This window comes from Lagopus leucura, unplaced genomic scaffold, assembly GCF_019238085.1.
Source record: "Lagopus leucura isolate 7727_CA_CO unplaced genomic scaffold, USGS_WTPT01 Super-Scaffold_100024, whole genome shotgun sequence".
NCBI classification, from domain to species: domain Eukaryota; kingdom Metazoa; phylum Chordata; class Aves; order Galliformes; family Phasianidae; genus Lagopus; species Lagopus leucura.
The window spans coordinates 4,833,062-4,852,981 of record NW_024962276.1 but is presented as its reverse complement, the minus strand read 5'-3'; the positions used below and the strand labels follow the sequence as shown (position 1 = coordinate 4,852,981).

General features: G+C 42.5%; 1 protein-coding gene and 1 non-coding gene across 5 annotated transcripts in view; both read right to left on the bottom strand.

Annotated features, from left to right (window-relative positions):
• Nucleotides 1-19,914, bottom strand: part of LOC122184706 (CGRP receptor component) — a 34,364-nt gene extending 14,450 nt beyond the window's left edge. For 2 of the 4 annotated variants that reach the window (XM_042879874.1, XM_042879876.1), the window contains exons 1-5: nucleotides 18,477-19,914; nucleotides 14,491-14,577; nucleotides 10,995-11,031; nucleotides 8,737-8,835; nucleotides 5,087-5,181 (exon numbers count right to left, since the gene is read on the bottom strand). In XM_042879874.1, coding sequence (XP_042735808.1) covers nucleotides 5,087-5,181; nucleotides 8,737-8,835; nucleotides 10,995-11,031; nucleotides 14,491-14,577; nucleotides 18,477-18,820 — 662 coding nt within the window. In that variant the 5' untranslated portion in view covers nucleotides 18,821-19,914. Of the gene's footprint in view, nucleotides 1-5,086; nucleotides 5,182-8,736; nucleotides 8,836-10,994; nucleotides 11,032-13,055; nucleotides 13,112-14,490; nucleotides 14,578-18,476 lie in introns of those variants that run through there. The other 2 variants (XM_042879875.1, XM_042879877.1) reach the window with 2 other exon arrangements.
• TRNAG-GCC lies at nucleotides 13,298-13,368 on the bottom strand. The gene has a single exon. It is a non-coding gene; the product is annotated as a tRNA-Gly (tRNA).
• Nucleotides 19,915-19,920: the final 6 nt, after the last annotated feature.

Below are 19,920 nucleotides of genomic sequence, written 5' to 3'. Positions count from 1 at the left end.
AAGATGAGTGACAGCTGAAAGGGGTTTGGTAATCATGATCACCTGCATGCAGCCTCCTATGGGACCTGCACAGGGAGAAATCTCCACATGGCAGTTATTGCATGAGGCTGAGCACTGCTTCCCCACCTCCACCTACTGAACTCCCAGACTGCCCCTAAATGCACATATATCTCAGCTTTCTAGGAAGAAAAAGTAAGTTACCAGTAAGATCTAAAGGCATAGTTAAGAAGAGAACAGTATTTGTGCCAAGATACAGCACACAGAGCTAAAAAAAGCCCTAAAACATCTGCAACCGCAAAGCCAGATTTATCCTCAGGAATGTGTGTATTTCAGTTGCTGGGAAAATTATAAAATAACAGCAGTACACATTAGCAGTGTGCCTTGTTACTAACTGAAAACATCAGATCTGTAAGGCAGATCCTATGGCCTCGTGTCAACCAAGACAACTCCTGTCTGAACAGAACAGGATTTGGTTTTTGGACGAGCGGCCCTGAGCTGTCTGTGCTCTCACAGCCCCAGTCTGTGCATGCTCAGCACAAACCTACCAGGCTGTCCTCTCCATGTGGGTCTTTGGTGCTGGCACACACATCCAGGATGAACTCTATGGCTTGACAACTGCACCAGAATGCAAAAAAAAACTGCTACAGAGCAAAGGATTAAATCCAAGCACATTGATGGGAAACAGCAGTTGTCTTTATGCTGTTGTTAAACTATCACCATCCTCCTGCTCTCGGTGCTGAATATTCACTTTGAAAGCTTTAGTGGAGAAAAAAATTACAGAGGAAATCATTCAGTCTTAAGTATTGTAGAGGTTTAACTTTGTTGTAGTTTTTGGCAGCAATGGGGGAAAATACTTTCTAAAAGCACTACTGACTTTCAGCACAGCAATTCCTTGAACGTGTTGACTTCCAAGTCAAGAAGTGCAAGTCTATGTCCTGTTTTTATAATACTAATAATATTCAGGGATTGGAAAATTGATTATTCCTAATTTTGATCCAGGACAGGTTATCAGGAACAGAACGAGGTACCAGGAGAGCCAGTTTTCACTTAATCACAAATACAGAGCATGAGCTTAATAAATGTTCTTTTCATGCGGTGCCATTCACACCACCTTAAAAACTATTCCAGAGACTAAAACTGGAAAATTAGCTGCTTTATTTCCAAGTACAACACAGCTTACTGTACTGCAGCATCAGCCAAAGCTTGAGGCCTCATCAAGGTAAAAATAAAACTCACTATGATGTCAGTTCTGAGTTTTTTTCATTATAAAAAAGAAATCCCTCAGTTCTACAGTTGCAATTTTTTTTTTTTTTAGCCAAAATAACTGGTGACAAGGAAAAAGCTGTGCTGTGCCATACTTTGCTGACTGCATCAGTAGAACACATGTTTAGTTGTCCTGGAAATCGCTCCTTTTAGCAGGGCAGCTATCTGAAACTACTCTGAAAGGTGTAAATGGTTTTTACATGCATTTATATGTAATACACGTATTTAATTGGAAAATTGCCTCTTTTCTTTTCTCCCTGTGTGTGCCATTGTCAAAAGAAAGCATCACAAAGTAGAGGAGTGTCAGCAGAAAAGCAGCATTGGCCTGAGATGCTGGTAATTCCAGCAGCAAATATCAGCAAAGGCTTTCAGGATGATCTTACAGAAACTGCACAATTTGCCAGCACAACACTATCAGCTCTGTAACAGCAGCCAGAACTTCTATCTTGGGACACCACAAGCAGCCTGATCAGCAGTGAGTTCTGTACTGTAACCTGCAGGAGGAAGGCAGGAAAAAGAGAACGCTTGCTTAATTAAAAGATTCATTATTTAAATGAATGTGCCTCAATCCACAGATCGTTGCTTCTCTGGATGGAGTCTGTCCTTTCTCCACCACCCAGACATTCTCAGATACTCTAGCACAACCTAGTGCTTGAGAGCAGCAACAGCTGAGCAGGGGAAGTCCTGCTGCCCTACGCACCTCCACCACGTCTTTAGACACAGCTGCAAATCCTCCTTGTCATAAAAGCCCCGCATGGATCAACAACTCTCCGAGTCCTCACGTTAGAAAAGAAATTGCAGAGACTAATTAACAGCCTGTTTCCAAACCTGCCACATCTATTTCTCTCACAACGAGAGAACAGAAGACGCTGCTGTCCCCTCAGCCGGGGCAGAGACTAAGAACTAAGAGACCTTAAATCAGCTGCTTCAGAAAACTGTTACCCACAAAAATACGGTGTGAGCATCTAAGAGGTTAAGGGAGAGCCAGCTCTTTGGATCCTTATCCAGAAAGGAAGTAGCAACGACAGACTCCGGAGTTCATTACTTTCAGAGGGAGGAAAAGTCATTTACAGTGAAATGATGGAAGCAAACACTGCGGATTCTTTCATCTCCAAGGGGAAGAAAGCTCTCCATCAGCTAACTGGAAAGAAATCTCAAGCGAAGCCTTTCATACAAATAACACCTCCATTCCACGGAATGGAATTGATTAAAGCCTTTAGTTTTTCATTTAACAACTGAGCAGTGTTGAAATGGTCTTGGACATGGACCAAAGGGAAGCTCAATATTTCCTTGGAGACATTAATACTTTAGAGCATTCAACATACAGTGCATTATATAGTAATTGCATAACATATGCCTTCTGCGTTTGGTAAGAAGTGGTGCCAGATGTGCTCTTGACAGTTCTAGCTTGAAGTGCCTGAATGGAAAAGATTAGAAGAAACCAAGTGCCAAGACCACACTAAACAATTCTGTTTCTTATTTTGTGAAGTACGTGGCAATCACAGCGCTGGCAACTTCTCTACCAGAGGACTGAAAGTAAAATCATGAAGGATGCTCAAGAAACTGAAGTATCACAGTCCAATCTGAGTTCTGATAAGTGATGAACGCTGTAAATTTGTAACCTATGCTGGTGGTTTGCTCTCTGCTCTCCCCTTTTTTCCCCACTTCTCAGAAGGAAATTACTGGGAGCAATTCTTTTGCTTCACTTACAGATTCTGATTAGGAGAAAAAAAATCAGAGAAAATGACACCTAAAACCAAAGGCACCTCCTGGCAGCCATGAGATGAAAAAAATAGTCAAAAACTCATTTATAGCTTCTAACAATTTTGACCTCTGCAGCCGGCTTAGGAAGGCAAGTATTTCAGTAGATCTGCAGAACAGTGGGGCCCTATGGGAAGACAGTGAGAGATTTATAGCTGGAATTCTCTGCATTATGACCCAATATTACTTAGTACTTCACTCTCATAATCAGATGGATGATCCTGGGAAACAGAGGTATCTAACATGGTAAAAGAGCTCCCATGCCTTTTTCTAAGAGCTAACCCAGAGGTCCTGGTCAAATTCCATCAGAAAGGAGATGGAAATAGGAAAAATTTCTTCTCAGAAAGAGAGGTGCTGCAGTGGCACAGCTGCACAGGGAGGTGGTGGGGTCACCATCCTTGGAGGTGTTCAAAACTGCAGAGATGTGGCACTGAGGGCCGTGGGCATCGAGGAGCGGGGTGGGCTTGGGGATCTGAGAGGTCCTTTCTAACCCTAATGATTCGGTGCTTCTATGATTTGCAGAAACTCAGCTCTTTACAGTAAACAGAGCATTTTCTCCTTGCCTGAATCCAGAAAATAATTAGGATAGCTTGCCCACGACATAAATTAGAACCGTACTTTATAAAATGAGCTGCAAGAAGCTAGACAGCAACGCACCGACCCGGCAACTTTTGTTCCACAAAGGAAAGCACTTACAAGCAAAGTTACAATACTCATGACAAAGCTTCCAAGTTCCAGCCTCCTCTATCAGGGGTTAGGGACGCTGAGATCTGAGCTGCTGATAGACTGAATGGGAGGATAACGATTTGTAGAGAGGGGTCACTGAAAAGTCAACAGAACAGCTGGCTGAGTCTGCTTTCTACTCAACTGCGCTTTGTCAAGGATAAACCCTTGCATTGTAGCACTGCTCACAACTTGCACTTCTTTTTGTGACAACCAAATCAGCAAAAGCCCCTCTGCAGAGGATGAAATCCTTACGAGAACCAACAGCTGAGAAAAATGCAGTCAGTGTACATACAGCATGAACTAATCCCTCACAGCAGTCATGCAGGAGCAACTGAGTCTTTGTTTTTTGCTTTAAGAAGCAGATGACTGATTAAAGCTATTCAGGCAAGCAGCCCTCTGATTCCATTTTGTTTGGCTCTAATTACTTACAACAGGCTTCACTTACACTCCAAAGAGGTGTCCGACAGCATTAAGCATTACTAGTACTATGAAAGGCATTCACACCAAAGAGAAACACTACTCCTGAGTCTTCCTGTAACTGTGATGGAAATCTTGGATTTTCTAGGCAGGTCTTGCCATAATAAGGGACTGTATGTTCAGCTTTACAAAAGACTGCAGGGGTAGGGGGGAATGCTGGATTGCCACATTTCAGTAATAGAAACATGTAACTCCACAGTCCTAGAGAGCACTAATAATAGCTGACAAGTAGCACAAAAATGGGTGATGTATATCTTACTTTGCTAAACATTGATTAGCATAATCCTGAGATTGGATGTGGGGTTCACAGCTTTAGGAGACACTTAGCTTCAGAAGACCAGGCTTCCCAAACACCTGTAACAGGCATTCATTACCTCCCTGTAACTCAGCCATTTTCTCCATCTCTTCAGAATAAACATGATTTTGGGTTGTTTTTTTTTTAATGAAGAAAGTTCATAAAAATAAGAACATGGATAATAAACTGAGATTTTGTTTTGGGTTTGTTTCTGGCTCGTTTCTCTTCATTCTCTTATCTTGCTCGAAACCCACTTACAGCTTCTTCAGAACATTTCATGAATTCTACTTCATGCTTGGACAATGGGAAACCACACTAAAAACAAAGCACTGACAAAGTAAATGACAAAGTACTGAAAAATACATTTGTGAACACAGCCAAACTCAAGGGAATCCTCATGCCTGTAGGTGTTCATGAGTGAGGGGAAAGACGTCTGGATGAATACTGAAACGACAAAAGGCTTCCAATACCTTCCTCAAAACCAGACAGTCAAACTGTGTATGGGAGAACCTCCTAACATCCCTATTAATTTATACTTCTGCTCAAGGATGGATCTCTGCTTACTTGGTCAGCTTATGGCCCTTCATTGCAGCGAGGAACTCTTTGACAGTCTCAGGACTCTGGTATCTGCACGGTGTCTTTGAGATGTATTTCAGTGTCTGCAAGGAATAGCAAGAAAGTATGCATTAGCCACCAGTTACTCTTCTCTTCCCATGCTGGCTATGAAATCAGGCATTTTTGAAGAACGCTCAAAACAAAAAAAAAATCATACTGTCATTTTGGCTTTTAAAGGTTCTTTTTCTAATTATTATTTACTTTTTTTGTCACAGATCTCATATTTCCTTCTTCAGTAAGACTCTACTGATACTTCTCAATGGAGTAAGAAACGGGCAACACAGAGCTTCAACCTCATGTAACGAAAATTACATTAGTGCTTATCCAGGAAACCTGTGAATTCGTTTCACAGATATGACCCAGAGAGCTCATTACACTTCAGGCTACAATTACAGCTTGGATGACTCCCCCTGTGGCTTTGGATGGTCATTTCTTCTGCCCAGAACCCAAGCTGCCAACTGAAGGCTACAGACAAGGAGTGATCTTTAGAAAGCATTTGCTTTCTTGATTTGGATTAAGTATCTCAGTTGGTGCTCAGACTGTGATACAGCTGTGCTGAACACCATCACTCAGCTTTATTTGTCATTTTAAAACCAACAGATTCAAAGCTAGCTGAAAAAGGTACAGGTGCACACGTTCAATGCTTTGTAGTAGCTCGTAACACTTGGGAAAAGCTGAATACTGTTCATCTTTAAAACCATACTCAACTCCTGCCAAGTTTTAATGAATTCCGTGCCAGGAATGCTCCCACTGCTCATCCATTAGAAGGCATTGCAGTTGCACAATGCTAGCAATGCCTCTCCAGTCTACAGCTGTTTTCATTTTTTATACAGGTTCTTGGCAGTGCTTTCTTAAAGCTGATAGAGGCAGGTTAGCTGGGTTGTGAACATCTGGCAAGGTTAGTGCAGTATCAGCAATGTTCATCTGCCTTGAGACCATTTATTTCTGCTCCATTTTTAACGTAAAACTTACCAGCCTCAACTAACTGCTGCAACATGTTACATCTGCTCTCCTTTGTTTAAAGCAACACAGCACCTAGCAGGCAGATCATACCTTATGGAACTGGAACTGAGCAGATTGAAAAACAGTACTGGTAATATAACTCTTAAAAAGAAATAAATTGAACTCAATTTCCTGGCTGTCTGTGCATGGGAAGTAGCCCAAAATGAAGAGTTGGGAATAATGAGAAACAAAAGAAAGGTCCAGGAAATCCTCACATTGTCTGCACTGTGTGCGTCAGCAACTGCAGGATTTGAAAGAGCATTGGCAAAGTCTGCTTTGAATTAAGAAAAGAAAATCTGCAGCTGTTGATACTGTGCAGCTGTACACAAAGCCTCCAAGTACCATCCAACCCATCCAACTAACTGGAGCAATGAGGCACATTAACCAGGATACCATAGGCACACAGCAGCTGTAATAATAATACAGGATCTCTAAGTCTGTATGTTATGCTCTGACGTTTCTTCTGTACTTGTAACTATTCTCAGAAAGTCTTTAAAGTGAATACTTATATTTAACTGTCTGAAACCAAGTCAGCTGATTGAGTTTACACAGCAGAAACCGAGACAGTGGGAAAAAAAGTTTTACAAGACCATCGTGTCAAATAAGATATACAAATGTATTTCCTGCATACTTCCATTAAAATTTGTTACTTTACAAGCCTGGGTAAAGAAAAATAGGCTTCAACAGCACTTCTGCTTAAGAGAGTTGATCAAATATGGATTGCTGTATTCTTAATGACCAGGTTCACTGGGCTGCTGAGAAACGCATTTAAAAGCACAATAAGGGGTCAAACAACGATTCCTGCTGCAAGTCAGCTGCCCTTTTCATACAAAATGGCTTCTTATTTACCAGCCAAGACAGCTGACACCTATTGTCACTCAATACAATTGTTTAAAGGAGCAGTTTCTTCTCCAAGTTTGTCTTTTTCCACACCTCCAACTGAAGTGCCTGATGTGCACCAAAACACAGCTCCTCGTTTAACAAGCTGTGTCTGCTTACTTCAATACCAATGGATACATGCAAGCACAGAACTCAGCAAGACATACCCAGCATGAGCAGAAACAGTAGGATGACATATCTGGTTCTCTTCCAGCCTAACATAGAATAAAATGTACCCAGGGTTTATACTTCAAGCTTCGCTCCCTGGATAAAAAAGGAGCATCCTATTGGTATTTAACATGTAGCAGTGAAGTAATTAAAGCTTTAAGCTGCATGCCAGCATAAAAATAATGAAAATGAAAATATATATACTCACAGGGTCTTTCTGAGCTGTTTGAAAGAGGCAGAGGAAGAGACTGTCAGTCTCCATGAAGATTTAAATTAGCTTTTTTGGTAAGCCTCTATTTCGTTGAATCTGAGGCTTAGGAATTACAGCTCTGTACCTATCCAAACAAAGGCAGAACTAATAGAAAAACAAAGCCTAGGCCAAATCTTCTTCACACGAGTAGTTTCACCACTCAGTGGGATCACTCATGCAAGCAAGGCAATCTGCTTCCAACTGGCTGCCAATCACAGTGCTGCTCATGCAGTCCTCTGATACGGACACAAGAGGTCATATTTCAAGTGTGCTAAGAATTTGCTACTTTGGTGTATTCAAAATGTTAACATCTGTATTCTACAATGTGATTAGCTCTTTCTAGCAATAGGTTAAACATTTGCTACCAATCTGGCATCCAACTGCTGTCAATATTTGTACTAGTAATTTTGTGATTCCAATCGTCAGATTTTATCAGAAGAGCAAGGCACTATTTTAGTTGGAAATTATTAGTTTAATTCTGTTTATAAGAAAACACCCAGTGTGATCTGTGCCTCAGCTCTGAAACCATGCTTAGATGGCATCATCAATTAATCACACAATAGCAAGTTCTGGCCTGGGTCTTATAAGGGTATAATATGTGCCATCTCTAAAACAAACAAGCAAACAAACACTAAAACAAGAACAGAACAAAAAACCCCACGGTTTTTTTTATTCCTTTTGTAAAGAATTTTAATCAGAGCCAAAGTCTGCGATCTGCAAGCATGTCCCAGCTAAAGAAAACTTCCTGAAAATGAGCTTTCTTACAGCAGGACAGGCAGTGCTCTGTTATCTGGGAAGATGGGAAGCTGGAGCTTCCAGAGAAAGGAGAAGCCTGGTGATGCATATTTGGTGTCTGCAGTTTCCAAACTCCTCCCTGGCAGCACTGGGCAGTCTCAGCCTAAAATTACCCAGGTCAGACTTATGTCTCTGCTTCATTACTTGCTCCCACTGAAAGGGGGAACAACTGCAATGAGAGCACAAAGTTACTGGGCAGTCAGATGGATCCAGTGATCCAACACCCAACAACAGGAGATCTAAAATGCAGCCAGAACTGACCCTAGAAATATCCAAGCTATGATCACATCACAACACATCTGAGCTTATAAATCACACTGACAAAAGTATCGCTACATGGAACCAGCTGCAAGGCTCTGCACTTGTAGTGCAGTCAGCACACAGTCTGAATAAACTGACCAGAGATTATGAAAATTGACCAAAAAAAAATAACGAGGGTAAAGGTGATGCAGAATGGCCTAACAATTTGAATCAGTGCAGCTGGGGGTATTTTACAGTCACCCACCTCATACATGATCGTGTTCAGATTCTGCTGACCAGAGCTCTGCTTGCTTTTTCCACTCTCTTTGCGCTGCTGTTTAAGATCAGTGAGTAGCTGGAACACCTAGAAAAAGAGCAAACAAAATGCTTGCAGTCATTTGAGAGCATTTTACCTAAATATATGACATTGGGAAAACAAGCAACCCAAAATCCTAGCAAGCAATTGAAACTACAAAAAGGACTGCTTCTTTGCTGACTGCACCAGCAGGTAAAATGAGAAAATATTCTAGCAACAGGAAGGTGAATAAGGAGATGTGTAAATCCATCAAAGCAAGAGCAAACAGATTCCTAGCACTAATTACATGTTATCCAAGAGACCTAGGAGAGAAATCAGCATGAGAAACCTATTCTGTTTATCTTATGCCACGTCCTAAACAGAGCGGGATACACACACTGCTCTACATACACCACTGTGACAGCACACAGCTCCTATTTAAATACAAGTAAGATGCCCAAAGAAAATTCCCTCAGATGTAACAGCAACACTTTCACACTTATGATGAGGGAGATCCAGAGGATAAGCCTGAATGCAAGGAAAACATTTTGATTTTTGCAACTATCAGATCAGCTGCAACACCACAACTTCTTTACGTGTCACAGTCAGATGAGCAGCAAAATACTGAGAAAGCCTCACAATTACTGCTTGATTGCCATATTACACCACATCTGGTTGAAATTTCTTCAGATGTTTTCCCTTCGCTTTACAGATTATCCAAAGCCAATATCCACAGCACAGTAACACATCACTTCTTAGTGCTTCTTCTTGGTAACTGGCTTAATTCAAGCTCCACTGAAATTATAAACTTAAGAAGGACGAATGCAAACATTTCTAGATGGTGAGAAACACCAACACAGCAGCTAGGAGCCCTGCATTTACTTTGTGTGGTACTTCTATGAAAAAGGAACACTGTATCCATTAAGCACGAGCAGGCAATCCTTGAAAGCCAAGCTGAAACTATGCATTGAGTAGCAGACAACATGAAGACGACATGACTGCTAACAATGAGGCATCAAAAACCAACCCCAAGCTCACAAAAGAAATTCAGGCATAGAACATTAAATGCACCAGTCTTGAACACTCCTTTCAAACACCAGTCTCTGTGCAAAATATTACCTTGATAAAGAGAATGTGAGCTATGCCATCAGAGAAAAGAGAAGCAAACAGAAAGAGGTCCATAGTTTTAAGGGAATCAGTAACTTGAAGAGCAGTAAAAAGCCATGTCCAATGTAGCTGCAGGCACTGCAAATCCCTTCCTGCAAAGGGCTGAAAGCTGCACACATGACAAAAGCTGAATAAGCACTCATCAGTAACTTCATTTTCCCCACTTCCTTCTGCTCTTTTTCAACATATGTGGTACATTCACCAACATCAAGACAAAGCCAAACAGAATTTTGTCCAAAGAACACAATGAACCGATTCTGCAGTTCTCCCTGCTCCACGCCACCCCTTTGGGACACCCACAGATTTCACAAAATGGGGCCAATGCCACAACTGAGCCCCAGTAATACCAAAGTTCCATCATCCAAAGAAGGAAGCAGAGATGATTTTGCAATAAATAACCTCCGAAATACTTGCTATCTTCTGTACTGCAATAGTACGCTTATTTTGAGCAGATACTTAGTGCCAGTGTGGCTCAAATCTATTTCTTTGTAAGACAGCTCTCTCCAAGTGCCTCATTAAAGCTCTTCTAACAGCCACCAGACGGTTGTTTTGCTGTACACACACAGCTTGAGGGAAAACACTTTAAGATTTGCTTCAGAATAGGATAAAACAGCTGTGCAACTTTAAGCCTCAGCATTAAACCAATATAAAGAAAAAATACGGTTTACTGAAATCATTCAAAAGTCACCTTCATAAACAATGCATGGAGAGCTTTCTGTCACCTGGCTGAAGTTCAACCAGTGTGAACATCACAGTCACAGAACACCCTGAGTCAGAAGGGAGCTATATAAGGATCAAATCCCCTCTAATTTCTTTCTACCTCATTAAAAGAAAAACCCACCAAAAATGCATCTTTACTCTGGAGATAGGAGAGTAATTACAAACTTACCTACACTAGAAAATAAGACTCTCCAGATTTCCTTTTTCTTTTTCCTTAATAACAAATAAAATAGGAGGACAAAGCAATAATCATAGACAGGTCTCACTTCAAAAAGAAGCGTGCAGGTGACTGAGCACAGCATCACAGTGCTGGTTCAGCATCAGGATGGAGACAGACGTACCTCAAAGTTACTCAGCAGTGCAGCATTCGCATCTTTTCTAAAAGAAAAGAAAAAAGAATACAATCATTTACGGTCCAAATGAAACCGTCTGCAGTTTTTCTTTGCAGAATCACAGGCTCTAAAAGAACGGACACTATTTTCATATTTCTTCACAAAACCATTCAGAAACTTATCTGTGAGGAATCTACCATTACCAATCTGGTGCCACATCAGGAAAAGCATTATTTTTCCACAGCATAATCGTGCCATAAACATCCATCATATTTGGTGCACTTTGTCCCACCACCCATAACACGCTTCCATCTCGCACTCCTTTTACTCAGACCCACTCACCCAAATTCACCAACTAAACCCAAACCTTCTCTCTTACATAGAAAGGCATCCAGTTGTATATGACAGGAAAAGTCATTAAGATTGCACAGACTATTTATTTATTAGCAAAGAACAAGGAAAGAAAATACAATTACTATTCCTATACAATGCATGTATGAGTGAGTACAGCTATGCCACTCAATTCACACACATGTTGAATTCTAAAAACAAATGAACAGCCACACAAAAACTTATCAAAATCCCTCTTTATTTATTATTTCAATCTTCACATGACTGCTCTTTCTCCAGCATCACGAGGCTGAGTGCCCTGTTTCCCACCAGCCCTACACTTATTAATTCTGTCCCAATTAAGAAACACTTGCTGTCCACCATAGGTGAGCTGACTGCATTCTCATTGAGTTAAATGTGTTTTTAAACTAATGGTGCAACTGTGGCACCTATATTGCGTGGTACTTCTATGAAGAAGGAACACGGCGTCCATTAAGCACAAGCAGGCAATCCTTGAAAGCCAAGCTGAAACTATGCATTGAGCAGCAGACAGCATGAATATATTACTATATATTACTATATACTATATTACTCCTATATTACATGATTATATTACTCCCATATTACTCCCGCATATTGAAATTTTGTACTCGGAAATTAAAAAAAGGGGATAGAAAAGCCTGACACAGGACACCATACATTCCCCTCACAATACATTGTGCTGAGCAGTCAGCAGCCACAACAACAGCAAGTTGCCATACAAAAGGAAGGAAAAAAAAAGGCTTTTCTCAGGTCTGTGCATATAACAACAACAAAAAAGGTACAATGTATTGTTAAGCACCATCCGCGGCCTGAATAGAAGCGTCCCGTTCATCGCTTTCAAATGCGTTAAATGCATCCACAAACTTCCACAGGTTCCATCATTGTTTTTAAATGAAAAGGACCTCCTAAAATACGCTGAGATGAACTCCAACTTCCATTCTGCTGACTCGAGCCAAGCTTCAGCCAGTGAGCTCACGCAGCTGCCATTCACGTTTTACAAACCCTATAGCTTCTGTTGTGAGGTAAATGCAATTCTTCAGAATCTTTGCATCCAGGCCATGCTACACAAATCCCTATGGATCAAAGCCACCCTTTGTTAGGAATCAAAACACCGCTGGCCAATTGCGCGGGGAATCATCGGGTGACAAAAGTGAGAGGATCTATAGAGTAAATACATCACTGGGAAAACGGGTCCCTGGGAAACCTATCAGAAATTAAATTATTTAAAACAACCGCTTTTTTTTTTTTTTTTTTTTTTTTTTTCCAATTTTAAAACACCGCCATGCTTATTTTCCTTCTTACAGTGGATGGTAAATGAGCCAGCCTAGATCTTAAGCCTTCAACACTGCTTGCTGTGCTGAAGCTCCAGAGCTAAAAGCTGGAAAGCAAACCCTGCTTCAAAAACGCTACAGAATTCATTTTTGCGGCATTAAAACTTATCAGTCCCAGACGAAGACTTAAAAAGGAACGCACCAAAAGAATAAATAATCTTTCTTAGAACCGAAGGCCCTCCTGGGCCCCAGCACAGGACAAACACCATCACCCCGCGCCCCACAGCGATGCCAACAAGGTAAACAGGCGCTCGGCTCAGACGCACACAGACTGTATCTGCACACACAATAAAAACCCCACACGCAGCGCGGCCCGGCAGCCCGCACGCGGAGCAGCACCGCAGCCCAAACCCGCCCCGCTCCTTACACCTCCATCTTGTCCGCCGCCCCGCGCAGCCGCGCGATGAGGACACCGCCTCGCAAGGGGCGGCCCCTGCCGCAGCGCAGCCGGACGGGAGCGTGAGGTGAGGCTGAAGGAAGTTCGGGAGAGGAGGGAGGAAGCTGAAAACGAAGAGGAACGACCGATAAAAAGCAGAAACAAACAACCAACCAACCAAACAAACAAACAAAAAAAAACAGAAAACGTTCTCACAAGCGAAAAAGAGCAACTGCATTGGCCGGGAATCGAACCCGGGCCTCCCGCGTGGCAGGCGAGAATTCTACCACTGAACCACCAATGCTTGCGCTGGTGATTCATTTTCCCACCTAGATTATGCTCTGTTGCCAACCTTGGTCGGCAGACAGATTTCTGTCATCTTTGCATTGCAATAAAAGACCTCTCAGGCATTCACAAACCTTTAAAATAGATGCACCTACGAGTCCCTCCGGATCATACGGAGGATGAGAATATACCATAAAATCACAGACATAGAATATCCCAAGTTGGAAGGGACCCACAAGGTCCAACTCCTGGCGCAGCGCAGCACCACTCAAAAATAACAGAATATGGACTCTCTGTACATTGAAAGGAAAGGCAGATTTCACTTGCAGAACAATAACTACTGCAGACAGAAGACTTGGTATGAAAAATGTTATTTGGAGTGGAAAATAGCATTGCTGTAGTCCTTCCAAATCAATACCAGGCATTTGCAAATAGAAAAGTAAAGCCTTATTGCTGTATAGATGTGTAGTCCTGCTGTGGTCTGATTTTTGTGTGTTCCTGTGTGGAGACAGGAGCTGGACCCAATGATCTTTACGGGTCCCTTCCAACTCGGGATGTTCTCTGATTCTGTGAGTCCCATACACTGCTTGCTCATGGCAGGACTGTAAGAGCAATAGAGGAAAGAAGATGGCTTAGACATGTTGTACCCACCACCTCCTTCTTATAGCAGCAGCACAAAACCCACTAGCTAATATTCTCTCCGGAGTCAACCCAGGAGAAAATCTACTCTCAATTTGGGTCTTTGTTTCTCCTTGAGGTGTTGCAAATTGTTGGCCAGAGAAAACAGAAAGCACTTCAGGAGCCATCTGAAGTGCTCAGCCATAAACAGCTCTTGGGTGTTCAGATACAGTCATGGTCAGATACCTTAGTGCTGGCAAAGTTTAAAAGCCTACCATAAGGCTTTTTCAGCCCTTTTCATTTGCAGATCCCTAAAAAAGTTTCATTAGATATGTGGATCCATCCACGTACAAGTTATAGTACAAATGGAAATTATTTTATACCCCAGAATCATTTTTCATGGAGTCCTGAGGAAAAAAAGAGCCAGGTGAAAAGTCTTTAACCTGCCGATTGAAAGCTGTTGTCTGACCCAGTGGAATGGCTGCAATGGATGCTGGTCTTTTTCATGTCAGGATTAACTGACCTTGCAAGTTGGCAAATGCCCTTCAACTTCTTTGCCATGTTTCTAATCTTGCCCATGAAACTGCCTGTACACCATCTCCCAGGTAGACTAAAAAGAAGAAAAGAATTTAAAAGCTTTCAGTTGAGAGTGTTATTTCCAGGCTTTACCAAATTTCCAGAGTTGTGTTCCAGAAGCCTACAAATCCTCACGTGCCTCTCGTCACTCTCTGTAGATATGGATTCAAAATCTTCAGCATATTAATTGTATTTCTCCTTTGTTAGATTTCTCCCCCAGCACCAATTTATCATCTTTGTGTTCAGTGTTTCTCCCAAAGTTTTGTTCCAGACCTTTTTTACTGTCCACAATGACAATGCCCAATCCCAGCAGCCAGAAAGAATGAGCATAACACAAATGCCTCTCTCAGTGGCCCTCAACCTTTTTCTTTCCAAAAGAAATATTCTTCCTACATTCTCCCTAGCAGAGACATGCAGCCTGTTAGGGTTGAAATACACAAACGACCAGCTACAGGTCCACTGACATCATGCAAGGGGAATCTCTAAGAGAGAACTCATTACCATTACGTACAACTCTGCAGGAAAGATGGAGTGATTAGCTCAGTGAACTTTGTTTTTAATTGCTGCACGTTAGATGTTAGACAGTTATGCTACACCATCCATAGGGAATGCAGACATAGGTTTTTCTAAATGTGCTTAGCATGTCAACATTTTAAGCATTGGCTTGTGATTGTTACCACTAAGGCTTGGTAGAGAGGGGCCTCGGTATTAACTATTGAAAGCAGGGGGCCTAGCAATTGCTATTGAAAGCAGATCTGCAGGGTATTTGTATTCTTTGTCATGAAAGATGTTTACTGTATTCAGCATTTCGCTGATCACCCTATAGTGTCTTTTTTTCTTTTACATTCAAAATTCATTAAACAAGGTTGTTGTGTTTTGTTTTTTTTTTAACAAAAAATGTCAGCACTGCTTCACACCAGTCTAGCTGACGCTGCGTTTGACCAGCACTTTCAGCCCACTGCGCTTTTTATTCTTCTAAACCAAAATGACACTTAAAAAAGAATGCTTTTAAAGAAGATATATTGTAGCTGTTTGTCACCTCAGCCTCAGTTATGAAAATGTTATGGATAGAGGATTTCTATACACCACAAAAGCACTTTTGGAGCTGCACTCCGCAAGTATTGCGCTCTTCCAGCAAAACAGAAATAAGCACTGCGAATAGTAAGGATGTGAATGTGATTGCTAAAGCAAGTACAAATAAAATTCAAATCTTAGAGCACATTAAAATATATTTAATTGAACTTCTCCATGCTGCAGCATGGGCAATTTCCTCTTACTACTTCATTGCATGTCATCTGGGAATGGTAATTTATCAATGATGTGCCATTCTCTGTGCCAAATGGAAAACAAGTGGACAACAAAACACCCTTCCATGAGAACCTCCTCAGGATTGACTGGGGACTGGGGATCTGGGGGGTCATTCTTTCATTAAGCAAATAAAGGACTGAAAGAAGAAAACAGACAGCAGTGATACCAGCAATACCAGCACAAATAAAGAAGATAATGATGAGGATACGTTTCAGTGTTTGTTAGAAGAGAACTATTCTGCAATTCTATTCCCCTATTTTTCCCTCAAAAAAAAAACCTTCCCAGCCCCAAAAGTCTTTAAGACATCTTATTTTTTCAATGTTCAGTTTCACATTAAGGATTTCTGATTGGCTTTACAGCCTCACTTCCATTTCTATTACAACAATATTACTCTGTATTCTATGTTGCCCGCTGTATAGAAGAGATCAGTATGAAGTGTTTCATCTGAAAACAGGAAAAGAGAATTAATAACCTTCTAGATACAATCTGGGGCAGTGTTTGTACATAAACTAATCCCTGTGAAGTTGCTCAGTGCACAGTGATGCCGCTGATGGATCCCATGTGGAAGCACTTGTCCTTGCCATGTGTAATTCCAGGCATAGATTAATAAAAATAGGATCATCTGATAACAAACACAGAAGCCTTCTTGATCACAAAACTAGATTTGTGGTCAAGACACAGATTATGAAAACAGCAGAAATGCAGCTAAGTTGTTGCTTTTGATTAATACCCGGCTGCACATGGGTTGCACATTTTTGCCCCACAGCATCCATTAGAACAATTTATTTAATCACCACAAATATAACACATGAATGTGTTACTGATCTCTCATCTCACTTGGGCACCTGGGATCGTTACTTTTCCCCTTTTTCCCTCTGGGCACATCCTGCTGGATATCTTCAGGCAGAAAAACATACAGTCCTCACTTAGGCTGTGTGCTAACCTATACTCCATACCACAAACATGAGACAGATGCTCTCCGTATCGGGGGCACTCAGGTTGCAAACTGAATGCTTATGATTCTCCCAAAAGAACAGCAATTTCCTGTCAAAGCCCGGAGTAAGGACAAGGACATTTGTAAAGGGTGAAAGAGACAAGAAAAGTAGTAAAAATGATGGATTTCAAAGCAAGAAGGATGTGATCACAAAGCAAGCAATTAAGCAGTTTCCTAGTGTAGATGTCTTGGAGTAAATTGAAAAAGGAGACAAGTTGAAGAACTGAGAGAAAGAAGAAAAAGGACTGGACAGGCAGCTAAAGGGAAGGAAGAAATGGGGATGAGAAAATTAGAATGTTTCATGAGCTTTGCCAAAGGTCTGTGCCATGCAGATGGAAGCACGCTACACTGTAGTAGCACACGGTAAGGCAAACCAGCAAGTGCTCTGTCAGAGCAGGAAAGTGCTGTGTCTAATGTGAAACTGGTGCTGGGGAGCAGCTTTGTGAGCAGCTGTTTCCAATGCTCCCATTTTTTAAATCAATTCTTTAAAACCATGATATGTAGAGTCTGATGGAGTTAAGACATGGGCTATTTGCCAGGGCTGCAAACCAGTGACTGCCGTGGCACTGCACAAAACCCACAGCCTCAGGTTCACAGGACCTTCTCAAGATTGACCCAATGCAATTGGTGACAGCAGAAACCCTGAAAGCTGAAGTGTCCTTTGAAGTGGGGTGAAAAGGCTCATCTGCACGGGAACTGGAGACAGAATAGCTCCCAGCTGTTTCATTCTTGTGTGTTGCTGGCAATGTAGATGGAGTGTGGATGATCCACCCAACATCCCAAGTACATTCATACCTATGTAGAGGGGGATGCCAGAGCAAAAGGACTCCTTCCATACAAGGATACTCCCTGACAAGGAGATGACCTGCCAGTGAAACCACACAGCAGACACTCTCCCAACACAGATACTCTTACACCAATATCTTTACAAACAAGCAACATGAGGGCATCTCTGCCAGCTCTTCTTCACAGCCACCCTACCCGCTGGGAAACCTCTCTCTGACCTTTTCCTGATTGAGCAAAGGCCGGACACAGGACAGGGGTGGGCAGCAGGAGGGGGGCCGGGGAGGAGGGGGGCAGAGCTGGGCTGGACGAGGGGACACCCCGCCCCAATGGGGCGTGACGAGCTGCCAGCCCAGGCTCCGAGGCACGTAAAAGCAGGGCGGTGAGACCGGAGAGCACGGAGCAACCAGCCAGGGCTGAGCTGCGGAGACGGTGAGCAGGGCTGTGCGGGCAGCTGGGGAGGCTCTGTGCTGCTGTGGGGCTGGGGCAGAGCTGAGCTGAGCCAGAGCTGAACTGAGCCTCGCTTTGCTGTTCTGCAGGTTGCACCAGGTGCCAGGATCGCTGCAAACACGAGCAAAACGTCGTCCGAAATGGCAACCGAGGTGAGGCTGAACTTTGCTTTTCGATGGGGTGCTCTCGGGGTGCTGATAGCTGACTGATAGCTCCACAGAGCATCCAGTCATGTTCGTTAGGGTGCTTCAGGGTGCTTCTCTCTGTCTGATTTCTTTTCCCAGAATTTTGAATGGAAAGGGAACAGCAAACATATTTGCTGCAACATACTTATATACTGCGATAATATGCTTCTTTACTACTCATATACTGCCATATACTAAGATATATTCCAATACCTCTTCCCCATCCAAGCGCTTAGCTCCCAACACTGGCCTTCAGCACCCCGTCCATTCACAGCAGCAGGTTGCGCTCCCAGCGAGGGGCTGCAAAACCTTGCTTTCACAGCTCGATTCCTCCACCGCAGTTCCTGCTGACAAACTGCTATAAAGAGAAAAGTTAATAGACTTGAGCACTTCGTGCCTACAGTTTCCCTCCTCTCTACCGGCTGCCTGGGAAGGGGCTCCCGGAGCCGCCCGCTGTCCATGGTACCGACGGCCCTGCAGCCCGGCGCTGCCGCAGCTCCTCGGTGTTTGAGGATTTGGGAGTTTGCTGCTCTTCCTCTTTTATTCTTACTCAACATTCATAATACTGAATGGTCTGCGCTTTAGCCATTTTGGTGTTAGCTTCAAACACTCCGTAATTATAGGAGTGCTTTACGAGTGTGGCTACTTTTAGCCCATAGCGCTTGGTCAACTGAATATTTTCTTGCAGTCTCCCCGCCTCCGACATCTGTGTTTCAAGAGGCTATGAGGGAGTTGATGACCTTGAAGGATAGATCAATACAGTCCTTGTGCCATATGCACTAATACTTGTTTCAAGACAAAATCTCTCCAACAGGGGTAAAATATCTCAGACTCGGACTGGACAGCTCAAGGCTCAATACCTGCAAAAATAACATTTACTCCAACTCTTCTTTTTGTTTTTCTTCAAAGCTCTTTAAGTCCAGAGGCCTTTTTGATCAGTGCTACAGCACTGCAAAAGAAGATGCTGGGGCACGCCCACAGTTTTACTTGAATTATGTTTTACTTTTACCACGGCACTGAGATATTTTTAGGAGAATGTATCAATAATGCATTCAAATATGTCCTTTAATTTCATTACTCTCAGGGGGATAAACTTTTGGGAGGAAGATTTGTTGGAAGCACAGATCCCATCATGGAGATTCTCAGCTCTTCTATATCCACTGAGCAGAGACTAACTGAAGTTGATATCCAGGCAAGCATGGCTTATGCTAAGGCCTTGGAGAAGGCTAGCATCCTAACCAAAACTGAGCTGGAGAAGATCCTGAGTGGCCTGGAAAAGGTATTTGTTTCCTTCATGAACTGTCATGCATGCTCAGTACAATTCCCACAATAGTACTTTGATGAATAGCTTATCTGACAGCATCTGTTGTCAGTTCCCTGAGTTAATGCTCTAAAAAACATCTTTCTGTATCCCCATATCCTATTTCTTAGCACTAGGCATGTGGAAAAATGCCTTCCTGAAAGTGAATGCTGTCTGAAACCAGGGAAAACTGGAGAAGCCTCTGTCTATTGCATTTGGTACTCCAGCATATAATCTGGAAAGGAGATAAATGCTTAGAATCCATCTAGCTAAAGCAAAAATCCCTGATGAGCACAGTGTGGATACTTCTTATGGAAACCTGGTGCCTCTGTGAGGTGTGCTCAGCATGACCTGCCC